The sequence below is a fragment of the Myotis brandtii genome, unplaced genomic scaffold (assembly GCF_000412655.1).
Source record: "Myotis brandtii unplaced genomic scaffold, ASM41265v1 scaffold32, whole genome shotgun sequence".
In the NCBI taxonomy this organism is placed as follows: Eukaryota; Metazoa; Chordata; class Mammalia; order Chiroptera; family Vespertilionidae; genus Myotis; species Myotis brandtii.
In genome coordinates, this window is record NW_005362269.1 from 7,788,738 (window position 1) to 7,811,129 (window position 22,392).

General features: G+C 41.5%; 1 protein-coding gene across 5 annotated transcripts in view; it reads right to left on the reverse strand.

Annotated features, from left to right (window-relative positions):
- Window positions 1-1,993: 1,993 nt before the first annotated feature.
- RNF145 (ring finger protein 145) overlaps window positions 1,994-22,392 on the reverse strand; it is a 48,748-nt gene continuing 28,349 nt past the window's right edge. For all 5 annotated transcript variants that reach the window (XM_005870550.2, XM_005870549.2, XM_014543166.1 and 2 more), the window contains 6 exons: window positions 19,407-19,582; window positions 15,479-15,619; window positions 10,546-10,728; window positions 8,632-8,779; window positions 7,417-7,773; window positions 1,994-4,991 (listed from right to left, as the gene is read on the reverse strand). In XM_005870550.2, coding sequence (XP_005870612.1) covers window positions 2,091-4,991; window positions 7,417-7,773; window positions 8,632-8,779; window positions 10,546-10,728; window positions 15,479-15,619; window positions 19,407-19,582 — 3,906 coding nt within the window. In that variant the 3' untranslated portion in view covers window positions 1,994-2,090. The remainder of the gene's footprint in view (window positions 4,992-7,416; window positions 7,774-8,631; window positions 8,780-10,545; window positions 10,729-15,478; window positions 15,620-19,406; window positions 19,583-22,392) is intronic.

Consider the following 22,392-nt stretch of genomic DNA (forward strand, 5'->3'; position numbering starts at 1 on the left):
GAGGCTCCTGCAACTTGGCAAGTACAGCTGGGGTCTCCTTTCTATTAGGAGGTAAAAAAAAAGTGCATTCTAATGTGAAACTTGGTGCCAAAGAAGCCCCTGCTTTTATTAAACATCTACTTTTCCTTAGGTGTGCGTGAGAGTTCTTTGGTCAGAAGTGTAGATGGTGCTAAAGGCTGGACAATGTCACCGTGACACAAATGATTTCAACTTCATCTGCAATTTTAATTCCTTCAAACGAGGCACCAAAAAGGTTAATATTTGAACACTTACCTTTTCCACAAAGGCCAAAAATCCATTTTAAATCAGAGATCGCTGCTAGGTCTTGCACAATAGCCTGACCACCACTAGAGGGAGCCATCTGCTCTTTTTGCTGCCTAACCTGGCTCACCAATAGGATGGTGGGAAACTTCCAGCTCCACCAGGGAGAAATTCATCCTAATCTAGCCACTTCTTTTCTAAACGTGCAACAGTGCTAGTGTCAGTCTTGGATAAAATCACCCAGGAGCTCTGAAGTCCACGCTCTCAGGCTCCCCCGAAGCTGATTCAATGGGTCTGAAGTGGTGTTAAAAAATGTGTACTTTTTTTAAAAAGTTCTCCAGATGCTCTGGTGCAGAGCTGAGTCTGCTATCACTGGTGTAGGAGATTTCAAAGAACTGGCCCTTTTTCAAGAAAAAAATTTTGTCATCTACACGTCATTTTAAACAGAGATCAAGATATAAACCCAGCTGGAGAGGGGGGAAAAAGTCTCCTAAAAACAAAACACTTTATAATAATAATAATCACAGGGGGGGAAAACATAGTTATCTTCAAATTTAAATTTATTAAGACATTCAGCTATGTCTGTCAGTCTACATCCAAATTTGCTACTAAAAATAAAATAAAGTCACAACCCACATTAGGAGTACCAAGTCTGAAAAACATTCTGAACCAAGCCTATTGTATAAATAAATGACTAGTTTCTTTTCATATCAAAATTCCCATAAAAAATTGTATCCCCCCCCCAGGTCTACCTGTAGCCATGATGAATGTAAAAATTTAAATATGACACATCCTTATCAAAGAAAAGGTGCAAAGTCTATTAACAGCTTTAAAAGTGGCATTTGCAGTGTGATCATACAGTTATGTACTCATTCCCAAGTGCAAATATTGCCATAACTTAACACTGTTGATTCAGTTGCAAGAACTAAACATTACACAGGATTGAAAAGTACACAAGGCCTCTATCAGTGCCCTAAAGCCCTTCCCACTTCGGTCTCCCACACTAACGTGGACTCCAAAGTGTTCATTAGAGTTTTAGATTACTTCACACAGCCAACAGTGTACGATATATTAACAAAAGTTTCATATACACAAAATATTGAGGACTCCATCAGAAAGTTCAAGAGTCTCAGGTTACGTGAATGTACCTGAGGCCAAATACCCACCCGCCCCTCCCCGAAAGCACATACAAAGTATGAGCATGTTTCAATCTCTGGATACAATTAATGCTTTTATATCTTTGATTTCAATCAGTGCTGTACAAAACTCAATAATTACCAGACTGAGTTCCAATTAGCTGAGGGAAAAGGGGGTGGAGAAAGGGGCTGGTCACTACTCATATTCTGTAACAAAAAGGATCCTGTCCCATAGAAAGTGAAATGTCAGTTCCACTCTGCCTGCCTCTTCCCAGACTGTCCTTATGTTGTCTTCCTTTCTTTAGCCCCTTTCAAACACTCAAATCTGATTTTATTTATCCCTGACAAATCAGGGATAGTTTCTGAAGTTGTTGAGGTTAAATTTCCTTGGCAAACCTCTACAAAACATCAGCATAGGATATATAAATACATTTTGATTAGCATACATTGCAAAATTTCTCCCACAATGTCAAGGGCATGAAAGCAGGTGGTCTCCACTGAGAGTAAGTACTTCCTGGATTAGATCCTTGGAATGTCAAATTTCCCACCTATTCACCCCATGTATTTGTTTCTCAAATCTGGGCACAAATTCCATCGGAGTTAGCCTCCCCGCCAGCATACACAGCGTTACTCCTGCTGCTTTTCTTCTGGGTTGACCTCAGCAGGACATGCTTCATCTTTTGCACCAAGAAGCTATTCCATGGGCTCACAAGTCCCTTCCTGGATACCTGATCTGCTGGCAATGCACTCATTATTGTCTCTGGAACCTTCTTCCACTCCGGTCCCTCGAGGATGCTCTTGGTCTGGGGGTGCAGTCCCTTCCTGATGCACTGCGTTTTCCTCGGCTCCAGCACGCGGTTGTGGAGCAGGCTGGGTCCCTTCCTGACGCACAGCGTTATCCTCGGCTCCAGCACGCGGTTGTGGAGCCGGCTGGGTCCCTTCCTGACGCACTGCGTTTTGCTCGGTTCCAGCACGCGGTTGTGGAGCCGGCTGGGTCCCTTCCTGACGCACTGCGTTTTGCTCGGCTCCAGCACGCGGTTGTGGAGCCGGCTGGGTCCCTTCCTGACGCACTGCGTTTTGCTCGGCTCCAGCACGCGGTTGTGGAGCCGGCTGGGTCCCTTCCTGACGCACTGCGTTTTGCTCGGCTCCAGCACGCGGTTGTGGAGCCGGCTGGGTCCCTTCCTGACGCACTGCGTTTTGCTCGGCTCCAGCACGCGGTTGTGGAGCCGGCTGGGTCCCTTCCTGACGCACTGCGTTTTGCTCGGCTCCAGCACGCGGTTGTGGAGCCGGCTGGGTCCCTTCCTGACGCACTGCGTTTTGCTCGGCTCCAGCACGCGGTTGTGGAGCCGGCTGGGTCCCTTCCTGACGCACTGCGTTTTGCTCGGCTCCAGCACGCGGTTGTGGAGCCGGCTGGGTCCCTTCCTGACGCACTGCGTTTTGCTCGGCTCCAGCACGCGGTTGTGGAGCCGGCTGGGTCCCTTCCTGACGCACTGCGTTTTGCTCGGCTCCAGCACGCGGTTGTGGAGCCGGCTGGGTCCCTTCCTGACGCACTGCGTTTTGCTCGGCTCCAGCACGCGGTTGTGGAGCCGGCTGGGTCCCTTCCTGACGCACTGCGTTTTGCTCGGCTCCAGCACGCGGTTGTGGAGCCGGCTGGGTCCCTTCCTGACGCACTGCGTTTTGCTCGGCTCCAGCACGCGGTTGTGGAGCCGGCTGGGTCCCTTCCTGACGCACTGCGTTTTGCTCGGCTCCAGCACGCGGTTGTGGAGCCGGCTGGGTCCCTTCCTGACGCACTGCGTTTTGCTCGGCTCCAGCACGCGGTTGTGGAGCCGGCTGGGTCCCTTCCTGACGCACTGCGTTTTGCTCGGCTCCAGCACGCGGTTGTGGAGCCGGCTGGGTCCCTTCCTGACGCACTGCGTTTTGCTCGGCTCCAGCACGCGGTTGTGGAGCCGGCTGGGTCCCTTCCTGACGCACTGCGTTTTGCTCGGCTCCAGCACGCGGTTGTGGAGCCGGCTGGGTCCCTTCCTGACGCACTGCGTTTTGCTCGGCTCCAGCACGCGGTTGTGGAGCCGGCTGGGTCCCTTCCTGACGCACTGCGTTTTGCTCGGCTCCAGCACGCGGTTGTGGAGCCGGCTGGGTCCCTTCCTGACGCACTGCGTTTTGCTCGGCTCCAGCACGCGGTTGTGGAGCCGGCTGGGTCCCTTCCTGACGCACTGCGTTTTGCTCGGCTCCAGCACGCGGTTGTGGAGCCGGCTGGGTCCCTTCCTGACGCACTGCGTTTTGCTCGGCTCCAGCACGCGGTTGTGGAGCCGGCTGGGTCCCTTCCTGACGCACTGCGTTTTGCTCGGCTCCAGCACGCGGTTGTGGAGCCGGCTGGGTCCCTTCCTGACGCACTGCGTTTTGCTCGGCTCCAGCACGCGGTTGTGGAGCCGGCTGGGTCCCTTCCTGACGCACTGCGTTTTGCTCGGCTCCAGCACGCGGTTGTGGAGCCGGCTGGGTCCCTTCCTGACGCACTGCGTTTTGCTCGGCTCCAGCACGCGGTTGTGGAGCCGGCTGGGTCCCTTCCTGACGCACTGCGTTTTGCTCGGCTCCAGCACGCGGTTGTGGAGCCGGCTGGGTCCCTTCCTGACGCACTGCGTTTTGCTCGGCTCCAGCACGCGGTTGTGGAGCCGGCTGGGTCCCTTCCTGACGCACTGCGTTTTGCTCGGCTCCAGCACGCGGTTGTGGAGCCGGCTGGGTCCCTTCCTGACGCACTGCGTTTTGCTCGGCTCCAGCACGCGGTTGTGGAGCCGGCTGGGTCCCTTCCTGACGCACTGCGTTTTGCTCGGCTCCAGCACGCGGTTGTGGAGCCGGCTGGGTCCCTTCCTGACGCACTGCGTTTTGCTCGGCTCCAGCACGCGGTTGTGGAGCCGGCTGGGTCCCTTCCTGACGCACTGCGTTTTGCTCGGCTCCAGCACGCGGTTGTGGAGCCGGCTGGGTCCCTTCCTGACGCACTGCGTTTTGCTCGGCTCCAGCACGCGGTTGTGGAGCCGGCTGGGTCCCTTCCTGACGCACTGCGTTTTGCTCGGCTCCAGCACGCGGTTGTGGAGCCGGCTGGGTCCCTTCCTGACGCACTGCGTTTTGCTCGGCTCCAGCACGCGGTTGTGGAGCCGGCTGGGTCCCTTCCTGACGCACTGCGTTTTGCTCGGCTCCAGCACGCGGTTGTGGAGCCGGCTGGGTCCCTTCCTGACGCACTGCGTTTTGCTCGGCTCCAGCACGCGGTTGTGGAGCCGGCTGGGTCCCTTCCTGACGCACTGCGTTTTGCTCGGCTCCAGCACGCGGTTGTGGAGCCGGCTGGGTCCCTTCCTGACGCACTGCGTTTTGCTCGGCTCCAGCACGCGGTTGTGGAGCCGGCTGGGTCCCTTCCTGACGCACAGCGTTATCCTCGGCTCCAGCACGCGGTTGTGGAGCCGGCTCTGTCCCTGACCCTGGGAACTGGGAAGAGTTTTTGAGGTGGCAGTGGCACAGGGGGCAGGTCTCCTGGACATACAGCCACTTCTTCAGACAGCCTGCGTGGAAGAAATGACTGCAAGGTGTGATCACAGCAGACTTCATATCCTAATGGGGAATAAAGATACTTCATAAGTGTTTGTTATCTACAATCTTTGATGATATCCCCAAAAGTTATAGTTGCCATTTTCCCCCACAATTCCCCAAAGAAAATTTGTAACACAGATCTTAGGTTAAAACTCATTTTATATTTTAGTAATAATCCTCTTGCCATCAGAGAACCCCCCCGCCCCGCCCCCACATTACAAATAATGCAAGAACCACTGGCTAAATAATTTTTTAAAATAAGTAAAAGCCAAAAACGAGGAAGAAATGACCTCTTTACTGGTTTCTGCCTTGTATGAAATGCGAGGATTACAGAACTGTAGAAAGCAGTAGAATTACTGGGTCTCCATCAGGTATGGCACAAGTATAATCAGAACCTCAGAAAATGTGATGAAGACAGGGCTTTTCCACAGTTGAACAGATTATTCCATTATGAGATTATTGGCAAGGAGACAAAAATCAGCCACAAAATACCAGGGTACTGGCAAGGAAATAATTTCAATTTCAATGTGTATATCCAATTTTTAAGATACGGTCTGTATAAGCCGAGCCAGTGTTTCTCACCTTGCATCAGAACTGCCCAGAGCGCTGGTTAACCATGCATATGTGTGGGCCAGAAGCTGACAACTGAAGATGGTGTTCACAAATCTAGTTACAACAAGCCACCTGCATGACTTTTATGCACATTCAAGTTCAATAACCACTGGAATACGAAGTGGTAGACTTTGCATTAATATTCCTTGCTTAAGATATATTTGGGGAGGGAAGACTGAAGACATGAAGTTTAAATTTAAGATTATAATTTGGTGAACTGACCATTAGGGTTATTTATAGTCCCAAAACAAGGAATTTCTAGAAATCCCTTGTCAAGAGCTGGTAACACCTGGGAGTCAACTATTAAGCAGAAAGCCATCCAAGGAAATGCAGCCAGCTTGGAAGTTAAGCAATTTGACTTCCATTTTCTGTGTGGCATCAGCAGGTAGTTCAAGCACCTCAAAAAAAGTGATGTGACAAAAGGAAATAGAAAGAGGACTCAAATCCCAGCACTGGCATATTTGTACACAGGCTGGCCACTGGAGCTGCTGTGCCCTGAATCTGTCACTGCTGGGCTCTGTCCTGCACATGACAAGGTGCTGAGCACCAAGGAGCCAGAACTAAAACAGCGACCACTTAACTCGGGGAACCTACACTATACGCCAAGTCCCCTCAAATGCAAAAACAACCCAAAAAACAGTATTTTGCTAGTACCCAGAAGTGTGTTCTAATAACAATAAAGCGTGGTACATAAATGCCTTTTACTCTTAAGAAAAAAATTCTATCTAGATGGCCTAGCAGCCGTGGAGGGAGGACGTTTTCTGTGTCCTCACTGACACTCTGCAGCTTTATCACGGGCCACACTCACCACACTCCAAGAGTGACTTTAGAGCAGGGTGGGGGAGTCTTTTTCCTGCCAAGGGCCATTTGAATATTTATAACATTATCTGGGGGCCATACAAAATTATCACCTTAAAAATTAGCCTGCTATATTTGGTCAAACATTTAATTAACTCACCCCTAAGGCCTTGGCAGGGCCAGACCAAATGATTTCACAGGCCTTATACGGCCTGAGGGCTGGACGTTCCCCACCCCTGCTTTACACGTACAGCTTCTGCTGCTGCCCATCATTTCTGTCCACACTCCCAACAGTACCACTGAGCTGTAAAAGCTGCTACTCAATCACCCCTTTGCACAGGTGACTGGTGACTAAACTCTAGGCCTGTTTTTTTGTTATATTTTCAAGCTGATTTAAATAGCATTTTTAGATTTTTTAATAGAAGGTAATCATCAGCAATACATGGCACATGTGCCAAAGGTAGGCCAATGCAATGGGACACCAACTGGTTGCCTCTACCGTATGTACCCACCCCCCACCCACACACACAGACTTGTAACCATCGCAGATATCCACCACAGGTAGCACATACTCTCTCCACCCATGGAAAGTAAAGGAACACGTCTTCCCGACCCTGGGAATACCAGAAGAAAAAGAGTTGATTCTTGGCACACCACTTTTCAGAAGTTGCTGACTCCTGAGTTACCGTATATATTTGATAGTGCATGTGTGTGTGTGTGTGTGTGTGTGTAAATGAACTCAGGAGTAAAATATAAAATACACCTGACCTGTTTTTCCTTTATTTATGGGTGAGCAATAATGTTGAAAATAACAATATATTAGAATTTGAGGAACTAAATTAAAAATTTAAATTTAGAAATAAAATGGAAATATTTTATCAGGTCTAATCATTTCTGAGGCCCACGTTCTTTGTACCCAGGAGATAATTCTGCCTGGGAATTTAACTTGAATCTGGATAATGTAGTTAATGTCCCAAGGGAAACACCAAAGGATACAGTATGACCCACCCATATGGATTCTTACTGTGTGACTTACCTGATAACAAATGGCACAAATATCATTGTGTTTCTCAAGCTGCTCTTTCGTTGCGAGAGGTAATGATTTAATCTTATTCACAGCATCCCTGCGGAGAAGAAAGCTCTTCCACCCCAGCTGGGCCCGAAGCCACACATTGTAGTAGGAATGGATGAAGATGATCATTGAGCCCATTACTGTCCACTCTCCAAAGATGGTCTCCGAGACGCCATAGGCCACCACACAAAGCGCCACAAGAAACTCCAGCAGGCGGTAAGTGCCATTCACATAGTAGATGACATCATCCATATTTTCTACTGGCTCTTTTCTGAATTCCTCAACCATAAATAAGACATAAATAAAAAGTGTTCCCAGAACCTGAAAGAAAAAGCATGTACATTAAAACAGAATATGATCACTGTGAAAGGTTTTCCATAGACGTTAAACATTAACAAATTCCTAATACTTTTGGATGCCATATTAATATCTAGAGGAGACAGTGGCATAATTAAAATGTGGGTGAGTGATCTCAGTAATCCAGGTATCAGATACCAAAAAGCCATACCCTGAGACACAACTTTCCTAAAACAGTTCTAATTAGTAATTAGTTTTCTCCAACTATTTCCTTCCTCCCTAGGTCACCAAAACCCATAAAAATTCTATTTAAATTTTCCTCAGTCTGTAGTCATACATGTTCCTTCACTTTGAAAGAACTGTTACTTCTACAAGGAACAGTGAATAAATCTTTATTGCCAGTGCTACCTTTTCTTTTACTTCCTATAGATCAGGGAGCAAAGATCCACCTTCGAGTTACAATAAGCTTATCATTTTCAGGGCAATACTGTGTGTGTGTGTATACACACGTCATGTATTTATAAACATCATGAAACTGGATATTTATTTCTGAATGGTATTTACTAAAAAAAAAAAAGTGCTCCAAACAAGTGCTAAAATCTTTTAATATTTTGTAATTACTTCAATTTATGATTTACGTAACAGCTCTGTATCATACCATTTTGAAAAATAGAAAGTACAAAGTTTAATTACCTTGATAAAATAGAATACAGTGACAAGACAGCCTAGTATTTTAATAAACTTACCTTCAACTCCTATGCTCAAATAAATGTCACATATTTTAGTAAAGAAGGTGGGAAGTAATCACCTACATAATCCACATATTATCATGAATCCTTAAAAAGTTTTAGTTATTATACAAAGTTAATAACTTTGGCTTACCTGAAGAGAGGTAAGAATGCTGCTAGAAATAATGATAAGAAGCCAAAAATCCATGTGGAAAAACTGGCAAATCATGTAGGCCATGTAAGCAGGGAATATCAGTAAAAATAAACAAAGGCTCACAGCACGGAAGTGTTTCCATAAACTCCTAGAGAAAGAAAGGTATTCTTTTAAAGTGCCTGTTACCTAGTAACACAACCATTACATTCCCAACTAACAGGTATTTGTCATGCTTCTCTTTACAAATACCGCCCTAAGCACCCTTCACCAGCCGGTCACTGCACTAAAGGTCAGGGCAGGTCATGGCTTAGGCCCGGTGTGTCCACCTGACTCGTTTCTTTTCTCTTACTCTCCACACTCAGCCACTGCCAGGCATCATCAATTCTTTTTTTCCTCAACAGTTTGCTTTCAGTTTCATTCCCAGTCCTAGTTATTTGAAAGCAATTTCAGGCTTTCGTAGCATTAAACCTTAACAATTTTAACAGTAATTTGTGTTAAGTTATATGCCATCACCATCCCCGCTCTCCCGGCCCACTCCACTGTGATGAAAATCTTGGCTCCCGTGAGTGCAGGGTTAGTGAGAGGAATGCTCTCTGATGACAGGTATATTAATCCTCACATGTGCTGAGGTTGGAGGAAAAACTGATGCAAGACCTACTAGCTGCTCTTCCTCCCCAGTGACCTATCTTGGACACCACCAGCCAGACTAAGCTTCCTAAGGCTCTACTAGAATAATATGCAAAGAGCTTTAAATTTATATCTAATTTTTGTGTTTATACATATATATACAAACATATTATCTCCTTATTTAAGCAGTTAAAATTCAATAAAAATCTTATGGCAGTGGAATTATGTGTTTTTTTCTTTCTCTTGCCCAAACGTTCTATAGGATTATCTTAATCTTATTGACATATGCTTCATTAATACTAAAGAATATTGCCAGACAAAATAGTACTTAAATCAAAAACAATCCAATTAAGTGGCTATTAACTGAGTTCACTATTGAGTTCAACATCTTAAATGCTTCTAAGACACCTTAGAAGGGTTTCTTATCTGGGGATAAAAAGATAAACCTGATGAACTATAATTAAAATGCTAATTTGGAATGTTTTAAAAATCTGCTGTTGAAATGCTATCTCCCAAAACACTGCCTGCTCCCTTACTCATTAAACACTACCAAATAAGCAATAAAAGCAGGTATTTCAATAATCAATAATCAGTGTAGACAGATGCTGAAAAAAAAAAGTGGCACTGAATTTTAAGCAATTCCTTATAGAATGTCCTTGTATAAACTACAGTCAGTCAAAATGGTATCTTAAAGAGCTAAATTAATGACTTTTATTCCTTAAACTTTCTGTTATATGAGATGAACATGAATCCAGGCATCAATTTTATCTGGTACCATAAGATGTCGAGATTCCCCAATGCAACCTTAGTAAGTTGCAACTGTCTAAAAGGCCATCAGATGAGGTTGTTACTCCATAAATGCCTGTCTCTGTTTGCCTCCAGTCTTTTTCTTTCGTTTACATTTCTCTCAATTTCGTTGCTTTCTCTCCTTCAGCATTACACAGAATAAAATAATGTATTAATTGCTGTATTTACTAAAATAAATTTTATGCTCTATGTTCTTCATTTTAAAACTGGACAATTATAAAAAGTATTAAATTTCTCTGAAGAAAAGTTTATTTGTAATAAATGGCCTTTGATATGACTTTTAATTTTAACTATAGGACTCTTGAGAGAGAAAATAAACAACAGAAAAGTCAGCCATATAAAAAAATTAAAATGTAAGTTTCTTAACTTGAATTAATACCAATTATTCATCCATTTTCTGCCTGTAAACATTACCCAAATCTTCAGACAACAAACTCATGTAAAGCATACTACAAAAACTTCTCTTGGGAAGTTTCTTACTTGTCTCTAGATGCTCCCAGCGCCAAAACAATAGGATCTGCAATCTCCAGCATAGACTGTAGGATAGAAGCTACAACAATGAAAAGGATAATACTGAGCAGGAATGCCCGGTGCACCACCTGCAGCTCGATGAGGCCCGTCTGCACCGCCAGGATTAACAGCGTAACTCCTTCTGTCATACCCCTAAAACGCGTACAATTTCAGAAAAATAATCAGAATATTTACTTATCATATAAAATCAATGTAATAATGTAGAGTCATAATGAATCAATACATAATGAATCAGTACAAAACCTAATAGCTATTTCTTGAACATACAATCAAGAGAAAAAAAGCAACTTCTGAGATAAATAAGTGTTCTAACTAGAGTTTGGTAATGATCAAAATACATGTACCATTCTTAGATATCCACTGAATTACACATATTTACAGCATGAGACATAAACAGATAAAACCTATCTGGAGAAAAATTTGCTAATAAATTTAAAATGAACATACCCTTCAACTCAATAAACTTACCGCAAATAATTTTTCCTACGAATATACTAGAAAAGTGATGTATCAAAGAAAATATAGTGAATGATGGAATATGTTATATGACATCATGGGAATACAATCAGCAAAATTGAGACTCTGAAAAATGAAGTAGGACTGCTGGTATCTTCAATAAATAAAATGAAAGAAAATAATACAGAGATAGTAGGGACCTAAATATTAAAAGACTTAAGAGACATATCAAACAATTGCAATATGGTCTTATTTGGATCTAGAGTTGACCAAACAAAATGTTTAAAACGTTTTAGATTATTAGGGAAATCTGAACACCAACTGGGTATTTGATGTCAAGGAATTCTTTTGTTAGGAATAAACATTCTATTATAGTTATTTTTTTTCAAAAGCTTAATAGACAAAAATATTTATGGGTAAAAGTATATTATATCTGGGATTTGCTCCATACAAATGCAGCCAGGGCTTTATGGAGGAGGGGACGGGGTGGGTGAAGTTGATAAGGACATGCATGACACAAGACTGTACTTGAGAGTTTATTTCAACTCCTCTCTCAGCTTTGTTGGTTTGAAATTTGCCTAATTAAGGGTTTAAAAACAAGAGAGACATATATAAAGATACTCATAACAGCATTACTTTTTAACAGCAAAAAAAATAAGATAGGGGAGAAACCAAGATGGCGGCATAGGTAAACACCTGCAATTGCTGCCTCGCACAACCACTTCAAAACTACAACTAAAAGACAAAATGGACATCACCCAGAACCACAGGAAGGCTGGCTGAGTGGAAATTCTACAACTAGAAGGAAAGAGAAAAGCACACTGAGACTCAGAGGAGGTGCAGAAGTAAAGTGCAGAGGTACGGAGGCGCACGCAGAAAGGGCTGGCAACTGAGGACGTGGTTGTCTTTTTCAATCGGGAGGGAGACACACGCTCCCAACTGAACGGAACTCCAGTTCCGGGCGAGTCTCTGGGGACCCAGACTCATACGGGGAGAAACTGGACTGTCTGGCAGCGGGCAGAACTCGAGGGCGGCTTTCTCTCAGAGGTGCTTGCAGCGATTACCGTGACACTGAGGCCCGGGGCCTCTTAGGGCAGGGCTGAGGATCAGCCATAGCTGTTTGCTCTGCCCTGTTGATTCCCTGAGACCCTGCCCCACCCAAGCTGTGTGCAGAGGCTTTTGCATATGAATAGCCTGGCCCTTTGCAATCTAAAATTACCTAACAAACTGCAGCTGGGTCAGAACATCCAAAAGAAGGCCCAAGGCCCCACAGCAGCTTGCATTGCTTCACAGCTGGGCCTCATCTGGGCACCCCCAAACCCCAAACAAGGAAAAGGAATCTGTACATCTCTCCATAGCTCCTGCTGGGTAGCCTCAGGCAGAGGCTAAATTAGCACCTCCTTAGAGATCCAAGAGGCAGTGTACCCAGTGGTCAGAGTGGGACCATCCAGATTACAACTCCTCAGATCCATAAGGGACACACTCAGGGGGCAGACTCAGTGAGCACCAAAGCCCCACTGAAGCAAGTCTTGCCCCAGAAGGGTGTCTCCAGCACAGAAGTTCTCCCACCATAGACACAGCTGATTCTCACAGCCAATTGGCCTGGAGGTCAACTCCTCCCAGTGATACCAACAACAATCAAGGCTTAACTACAACAAGACTGTGCACAAAGCCCACAAAGGGGTGCACCAAGAGTGTCCACCTCAGGTAATTGGGGAGGCTGAGCCACTGGGCCCTATAAGATACCTAGCACACAAAGCCACTCTATCAACACAGGGAAGCAGCAAAATGTGGAGACAAAGAAATAGGTCACAAATGACAGAAATGGAGGAAAGCAAACGACTGGATATAGAGTTCAAAACCACAGTTATAATCACCCCCAGTATTACCGACAACAATCCAGGCTTAACTGCAACAAGACTGCGCACAAAGACCACTAGGGGGTGTACCAAGAAAGCGTAAAAAATGCGGAGACAAAGAAACAGGACAAAACTATCAAGGGAGGATATTGAGTTCAGAACCACACTTTTGAGGTCTCTCAAGAGGCTTCTAGAGTCTGTCGATAAACTTGATGAGATGTACAGGAAATCTAATGAGACCCTCGATGGTGTGATAAAGGACCATCTAGAAAGTAAGCATACACTGACTGAAATAAAGAATATTATACAGACACCCAATAGCAGACCAGAGGAGCGCAAGAATCAAGTCAAAGATTTGAAATACGAAGAAGCAAAAAACACCCAACCGGAAAAGCAAAATGAAAAAAGAATCCGAAAATACGAAGATAGTGTAAGGAGCCTCTGGGACAGCTTCAAGCGTACCAACATCCGAATTATAGGGGTGCCAGAAGAAGAGAGAGAGCAAGATATTGAAAACCTATTTGAAGAAATAATGACAGAAAACTTCCCCTACCTGGTGAAAGAAATAGACTTACAAGTCCAGGAAGCGCAGAGAACCCCAAACAAAAGGAATCCAAAGAGGACCACACCAAGACACATCATAATTAAAATGCCAAGAGCAAAAGACAAAGAGAGAATCTTAAAAGCAGCAAGAGAAAAAAAGTCAGTTACCTATAAGGGAGTACCCATACGACTGTCAGCTGATTTCTCAACAGAAACTTTGCAGGCCAGAAGGGAGTGGCAAGAAATATTCAAAGTGATGAATAGCAAGAACCTACAACCAAGATTACTTTATCCAGCAAAGCTATCATTCAGAATTGAAGGTCAGATAAAGAGCTTCACAGATAAGGAAAAGCTAAAGGAGTTCATCACCACCAAACCAGTATTATATGAAATGCTGAAAGGTATCCTTTAAGAAGAGGAAGAAGAAGAAAAAGGTAAAGATACAAATTATGAACAACAAATACACATCTATCAACAAGTGAATCTAAAAATCAAGTGAATAAATAATCTGATGAACAGAATAAACTGGTGAATATAATAGAATCAGGGGCATAGAAAGGGAGTGGACTGACTATTCGGGGGGGAAGGGATGTGGGGGGTGCGGGAAGACACTGGACAAAAATCGTACACCTATGGATGAGGACAGTGGGGGGGTAAGGGCAGAGGGTGGGGTGGGAACCGGGTGGAGGGGAGCTATGGGGGGAAAAAAGAGGAACAACTGTAATAATCTGAACAATAAAGATTTAATTTAAAAAAATAATAAGATAAACTCATATTTGGAATACTATGCTTTCATCAAAAAGAATGAGATGTATTTACACGTGTTGACATAAAAACAACACTACTTGAAACATTAAGTGAAACAATAAGGTGCACAATAGTGTGTACAGCATGCAGAAATGAGCCCAAAATATATATATTATACATATATATATGCACTTTTCCCTGTAAGTCAAGTTATAGATAAAATTTAAACTTATAATTGTCACGGGGAAGTAAAGTACAGGAGAGGAAATATAGTCAATAATATTGTAATAACTATGTATGGTGTCAGATGGGTACTAGATTTATTGGGGTGCTTCATAACACATATAAATGTCTAATCACTATGTCGTACACCTGAAACGAATATAATATTGCATGTCAACTGTAATTGAAAAGTATATTTTTTAAAAAAGGGTAGAAGGGGAAAATATTTTTAAATAAGAAATTTTAAAGTAACCACCTATAGCTGTTATGCTTGGGGAGAGGAAATGGAAAGTAAGAGGAGGAAGGTATCACTTTCCATTTTGTACTTTTTGAACACTATAAATTGTCACTTTACACATGAGTTATTTTTCTTTCTTGTCCTCCCCCCTTTTTTCCCATCACAAAGGTGTTGGCTGAACCTGGCAGGAAGATTATGGAACACAGGTTTTTAAATTTTCTGTAATAAAAACATAATATATACTCCCCCCCCAAATTTCCCCCAATTTACAAGATATTCACTATCTACTAATTCTAAAATAATCCATAAAAATTTAGAGTTTAAGAAGAGGTTATATAAACTTATATAAATGAAACCACGAAACTCCTATATTTAAATAGACATCATGACAAGTTCTAGAAACAGGGTTTCCCAATACCTGATCTTAGTAATTTAATAACCACTAGATTAACTATTATGCATTCTCATTAATGTAAACTTTGATTAGTATCAAAATTATGTTCAAACAGTAAAAAAACTTTAAGTATCAAATACAAGAATCTGATTTTAAAATAAGCTAGCAAAAACCTCTAAAACAAATTTAGACAAGGAAGGTATCCAATATGCATTATGTACATAGAATGAAAATCACCCTTTACACATAGAAATTTAATTATTTTTTCATAGTATTTTAACCCAAATGTTGCAACCATTAAAAAAAAAAACACCTCAAAATTCCATTTCCTCTATAATGCATCAACAAAAATAATTTATCATTACTTCTTCAAGTTATAGATAAGATTTAAATGACTAGAGATATTCAGAGTAGAGAACTTACCGATTCATGGCAGGATCATTCATGAAAGCTCGATAACCCTGCAAGTAAAACTTGCAGAGTGTCAGGACACCCAAGGCAACAAAAGAAACCGTGAAGACCAAACCCAAAAGAGAATAAGGAGTGCTGCAGCATTCAGCAATACTAGAAGAAAAGGGGAAATAGTGGCAGATAAAAATTTTCTATTTGGAATAAAAACATCTTAAACTTTTAAATAACCACCAAACTTGACCTAATCCTCATTAATTAAAACACTCCAAACTAAAATTTCAGAAGTCATCTCCTAAACACCTTATTAATAATTTAAATCCGTTCTTATTATCCTAATCTACATTTTCTTACCCCTTTGGCAAATATTTAGTACACAGCACCATATCTGAAACAGAGTCTTAATTTTTATTTATCTAGGATCTCCTTCAAATGCATCATCTCCTTAATACTCCCAGGGCTTACAGCTTGTTCAAACTTTAAGAAACACATCATTAACATATTGGTGATATTCAAAAGAAACATGTATAGTTGTCTACTGTTCCTTCTGAAAAATGTTGGCTGTTCAAATTATTCTGACTGTACTGTGACTGTGGTTACTAGTCAAAACTCCTTATTTGGCCAAACTGCTACCGGGCAGGGTCTACGCTGGCTTTGACGTCCCTCACCTCACTTCAACGTTTTCCATACTGTCGGTACTTTAAAATAAACTTATTTAGGCTTAGTTTAATTTAATTTAGGTTTAGATCAATTCATTTTATTTTGGGTTATTTTTAAAGCAAGTCCAAGAATATAGCTCAAGACCATTTAATATACTTTTAATATTGATATTTAACATTAAAGTTTGCTATGAATATCACTTACAAGGAAAACTGAAAAACCTTACAGTAAAGCTTGGAAACACTTTCATATTTTATGGAAATATGCTTTCATTGAACATATTAGGTATTAACTTATAAGTATTTTGAAATATATGTATTATGTACCAATAATTTGGATTTAGCATTTACACAGCATCTAAGAAATGTTTAAAGCCCTGTATCTTCAGGTTTGCATTTCATTTGGATACATGAGGAGTTTATGCAAGAGAATCACATCTGTCCTTTATTAGGTAGCTCCATGCTTCTGCTACATAGGTATCCTTCCTACACTACTGCTTACTAGCTAGTTTTTATAGGAAAATATCTAATTTTATGCAGACCAATGTACCTTCTAATGAGAAAAAAATGTCTGGTTTTATGTTAGGAATAAAAATACCTATCAATTCTAGTGGCTGATAGCTAAAAGAATAAATGTTATATGGCATTCTTACAAATCTAATTTCTGAAATGTTTGACATTTTTCTTAGAGAAATTATTATATAACACGTTTAAACAAATTGTCCAGTAATTTAAAACATAGGAAAATCATGGCTGAAAATAACACTAAAAATTTTATCTTATTCTCACTAGAAAATCTGAAAATTTTAATGAAGGTCCAAATTATTCCTATATCTACATTTAGAGTAATCTTTTACACCCAAAGAAGGGTGATCTAATTTTCAAGAGGAGCACATTCGTCTTCCCTTACTTTAGAAAAGAATGTGGTGCTATCTTTCAAAAGATACCAAAGAAAACAAGAGGTTTCAACCTTGCTTTGGGGAAGTGAAAGAGTTTGGGAAATTTATAAAATTTTTTCTTCCCCTCTCTCTTCAATGAGACATTTTATCAATTTTAGTTTTTATTTTTCTAGCTGCAAAAGAAGCTTCTGTTTGTTTTTCAGTTTGTGTATGCTTTTTGGTTGGTTTATTTAGTCCAGGTGTTCTGATAAAGTTGCAACCCTCCTTTTTGTAAATAAGTTTTGTGGGGTTTTTTTGGCAAGGCAACACACAAATATAACTTGGCACACAATAGCATCAAGAAGGCCAAAAAACAATGCTTGCAGAGATATAAATTAAGCAAAGAATCATATGGGAGCTTCTCTATTAAAAACAAAATTAAAGCATTCTTATTTTGAGGATCAATCTATCCTATGTATAAAAAAAAGAACAGAGAGAAAAATTAGTTTGGCAATATATCTAAACCTCATCTAAAATCTCAGTGTTATTTTCTGACTTTGTAATTAAGTCCAAACTCATTTACAGCTTACTGATTGTTGAGCCTATTTATTACACTATGCTATACTACATTTGATTGTGCTTTACAATGAACAGCAATCTAGTTTAAAACACAGTCATATTTAGGTTATTATTCTAACCACAGGATTTTTATCTCTCTTTCTCATTAAATTCAGTTACGTTTTACATTATTTTAAAATTCTGCATAAAATCTCCATTATTTACACTGAAGAAAACAGCAGTAAAACCTAGTTAATAATGGGCCATTAAAATGTGTTTGATACCAATTTATTGCATGTTTATAGAAGCCACTTATCAATTAAAAGTGTTATTTTCAGAAAGTACAAAATCTGACTTAGTACCAGTAAGTTTACTTTACTTTTTTGTTAACATAGGTACTGCCCTATGACATTTTTATTAATACTTAACTTTGTGTAACATGTTCGATCTTAACAAGTAACATGGTCCTTAAGGACCGTAAATTTGTCTTAAACTTCTCATTCCTTGTACCACTTAGTACATAGTGTTCCATCATTTTGGATGGCTAGGAAACAATGGTTCTATCAACTAAAACTCAAGACTTTTATCCACCTGTATTTACTTTCCAGAAGGACAGTTTCATTCTTGCCTTTTAAGGCGACAGTGAGCCATGGAACAAAGATGTGTACCCACGTGCTAGATTCTGAGGGCTCGAGATTCCAACTCCAAGTGGAAAAATGGCAAATGTGGATCTAGCATAAGCGCACAGCGAAGACTGTGAAGTGAGAAAAGACTCTAAGGACTTTTTTTTCATACTAAACCTTAAAAACCAAGTCTTAGTATTCCTTGGGGTTTAGTAGTAAAGTACTGTAATATACCCATTTCACTAATTGTTTGACTCTCTCTCAATAATGAAGCAAAACATTAAAAATAATGAGGCATAGGGCCCTAGCTGGTTTGGATCAGTGGATAGAGCATCGGCCTGTGGACTGAAGGGTCCCAGGTTTGATTCCCAGTCAGGACACATGCCTAGGTTGCAGGCTCGATCCCCAGTAGGGGGCGTGCAGGAGGCAGCGGATCAATGATTCTCTCTCATCATTGATGTTTCTATCTCTCTCTCCCTCTCCCTACCTCTCTAAAATCAATACAGATATATTTAAAATGATAATAATAATAATAATGATAATGGGGCATAATGAAAGCGCATAGGTAAGCCACAGGGTTTGAAGTCAGATGGGGTTTCAGCGTCAGCACTGCTTCTTTCCGCAGTACCACCTGGGTGACTTGGTACAGTGTCCTCAGCTATAAAATGGTAATAATAACAAAGGCACCAGCATCACCAGACCTGGAAAGCCACTGAATGAAAATCCTATCTTAATTAAATATGAAGTACTATAATATGAATGATAAAAGTTAGTTTGCAAAACTTACTGTTCCTAGCTCAGTGTTCTCTTCCTAAGGTATGGGCAGTATCAGACGCTCGTATTAGTTACCTCTCCCTCTCCACCTCTCTAAAATCAATACAGATATATTTAAAATGATAATAATAATAATAATGATAATGGGGCATAATGAAAGCGCATAGGTAAGCCACAGGGTTTGAAGTCAGATGGGGTTTCAGCGTCAGCACTGCTTCTTTCCGCAGTACCACCTGGGTGACTTGGTACAGTGTCCTCAGCTATAAAATGGTAATAATAACAAAGGCACCAGCATCACCAGACCTGGAAAGCCACTGAATGAAAATCCTATCTTAATTAAATATGAAGTACTATAATATGAATGATAAAAGTTAGTTTGCAAAACTTACTGTTCCTAGCTCAGTGTTCTCTTCCTAAGGTATGGGCAGTATCAGACGCTCGTATTAGTTACCTTGTCAAGAAAAGGAAAAGAAGCCTTTCCCGAGACGCAGGCTGATCTCGAGTACTAAAGTAGGAGTAAATCTGAAGAGCAAACAAGACGAGCCAGAAAACCATGAAAAGTACAGGGACCACCAGTTGATTCCACAGAGACATTCCCAAGGCTAGAAGGCCATATACCTCCACAACCTGAAAAAGAAAATAAATAGGAAAACATCTCATCTTGTATCACACATCAATAAACAATCCTATATAATAAAAGCCTAATATGCTGAGTGTCCGACCATTTGACCAGTCGCTATGACGCACACTGACAACCATGGGGCAGACGCTCCGACCGGTAGGTTAGCTTGCTGCTGGGGTCCAGCTGACCCGAACTGGGCGAGACGGGCCGGACATGTCCTGGAGCCCTCCCTCGACCCCTCCCCGGCCCTAACTGTGCCAGGCCGAGGGACCCCACTGGTGTATTAATCCATGCACTGGGCCTCTAGTTTTAAATGTAAGAGTTTATTCTATAAAGTACTACAGATAAAAATTGAATCACTTTTATTGCAAGATTGTTTCAAACAAATTCCTTTAAAGTCACTCTACACATATAGTTAGCCAATAGCATGTTTTTAAAAATTTGTTGATTTCTGCATTATTAACACTTAACACACACTTATCAAATAGAAAAGTAAATTGCCCTGATAGTTCAGGGATAAAGTTATGTGCAGAGTAAAACTACATCAAGGGCAATACCAGGAGACTTGCTAAACTTACTCTTATCTAATCAAAATGATCAGGACTAGCACGATTAATGCAATATTGCTTGAAGGACTAGGGAAAAATGAAATATACAAGGAAGCATTTTTCAGGTTTTATTCAGGAATGTCAACAATGAGAAATAGTTCGATGGAAGACAGAATAATCACTGGAGAGGTTTACTTTATCGTGAAGCAAAGGTAATTAGTGAGTTTGTCCCCCCAGGAAATCAGCAAGTTTTTTCCTTTGCTCCTACTGTGTATTTATCAAGCAACATTTCTCAATTTGGTTTGTCAAGTACATTAACATCAAGAAACAAAGTATACCTAAAAAACAAAACAAAAACAAAACAAAACACCCAGGCATGCTACATGCTCTAACCTAAGCAGTCAACTGTTGTTGCTGGAACTCTCAATGTGATTCTTCAATAAATTATAAAGATCTTAAAATACATGTGGTTGCAAGTTGTTCTGGTTTCTAATTAGTATCTCTCTAGGTAGGTAAAGATCGTTAAGTATTAAGTTAAAATACACTCACTTGCAGGGTATTCTAAAATTAAATTTTTTTTTCATCTGTACCAGTAAATCAAATGCTTTTTCTAAAAACTAGTAAAAAATTAACCTCTCTTTCCCCAATTTGAAAATATTGGAGGGAGGGGGAGGGAGGAGGAAATTGCTCAACTAGCTGTAAAATTATTATTAGCAGCAAACTGATCACTGAGAGAGGTAGAGTAACCTTTCTCCTTTCCATTCAAGGAACAGATCACTAAAAAACCTGCCAGTTTTCACTTCTTGCCCATCAAATTCTTTCTAGGTCAGCCCGGCTGGTGTAGTTCAGTGGTCGAGCTTTGACCCACGAACCAAGAGGCCCAGGCTCAATCCCCAGTAGGGGGGTGTACAGGAGGCAGTCGATCAATGATGTTTCTCTGACTGATGTTTCTCACTCTATCCCTCTCCCTTCTTCTCTCTCTAAAAATCAATAAAAACCTATTTTTTTAAAAACCTTTAAAAAATTCCTTCCAGGTCATGAACTCCATACTTATAATGTGTTTTCAACTGCCACACTAAGTGATGCATGAATCTTATGGCAATCAATTCCTTGACACTGAAAATGTCATTGAAACATGACACTGAAAATGAAGACTTTGTCCTTATGGAGATTAATTAAACAGTGTCCATTAATACTTACTCAATATCTACTGTTTCTTACAAAATAAGACAGCTCCACGTGACTGAATTCAAAGAAGAAAATATAAAATTAAATTGGTCATTCTCTCTCTGAAGACAACGGCAACCCTTCCCCTTGAAGCAACTTTTCATGGAGAGACCGAAAATAACCTCATCTCTGGAAGATCTACTTTCAGGAATCACCCAACATTGTGTAAGATGAAGAAAGAAGGAAGTTCAGGCTAAGGTCAAGAGCTTGGAAAATTTTTCTCTGGGAAATCTGCCCCTGGGCCACAACAACACAAAAGCCTGCTTCACTTAGTATGTTTGGACAACCTGAGAGCTTCCTGTACCTTAAGGTCATATACACACAGTCAAGAGAAGAGAATGCCCATTTCAACACTCTCTTTTTATACCAAGGTCAGTTTTAAGCTCTATTTTATATATATTGACTAGAGGCCCAGTGCACAGGTTCGTGCACCAGTGGGGTCCCTCGGCCTGGCTTTCGGGGATGGGGCCGAAACCAGCTCTCCGACATCCCCCAAGGGGGTCCCGTATTGTAAGAGGGTGGTTCTCGGGTGATGCACCCTGGAATCAGGCTCCCTCCTCTCTGGTTCCGGGTGTGTCACCGGAGAACCGGAGCTGCCAAGTCACCACAGCTCGGCAGCTCCTGCGTTGAGCGTCTGCCCCTTCGTGGTCAGTGCGCATCATAGCTACTAGTCAGAGCGTCTGCCCTCTGGTGGTTATTGCACATCATAGCTACTGGTTGAAGGGTCAGACAGTTGCTTAGGCTTTTATATATATATAGATACTGCAATTTCTCAATGATGTCAAATAGAAATATTTATCTCCTGCATATCTACTGTTTGTATCTAGGAATAATGTTTTAGAGCAAAGTCTGAAAAAAGTAGGAGACAGAAGCATGTTATATTAGCAAGTCAGTTCAAGTACTAAATGAAATCCATCATCATGTTACAATCCAAAACTATTTAACTTCTCAGTTTAAGCGAATTAGGCAAACATACAGGGAAAACTGCAGTTACAGTAGGACTATAATCAGGGGGAAAAACAGGATCTGACCTCCAGTAT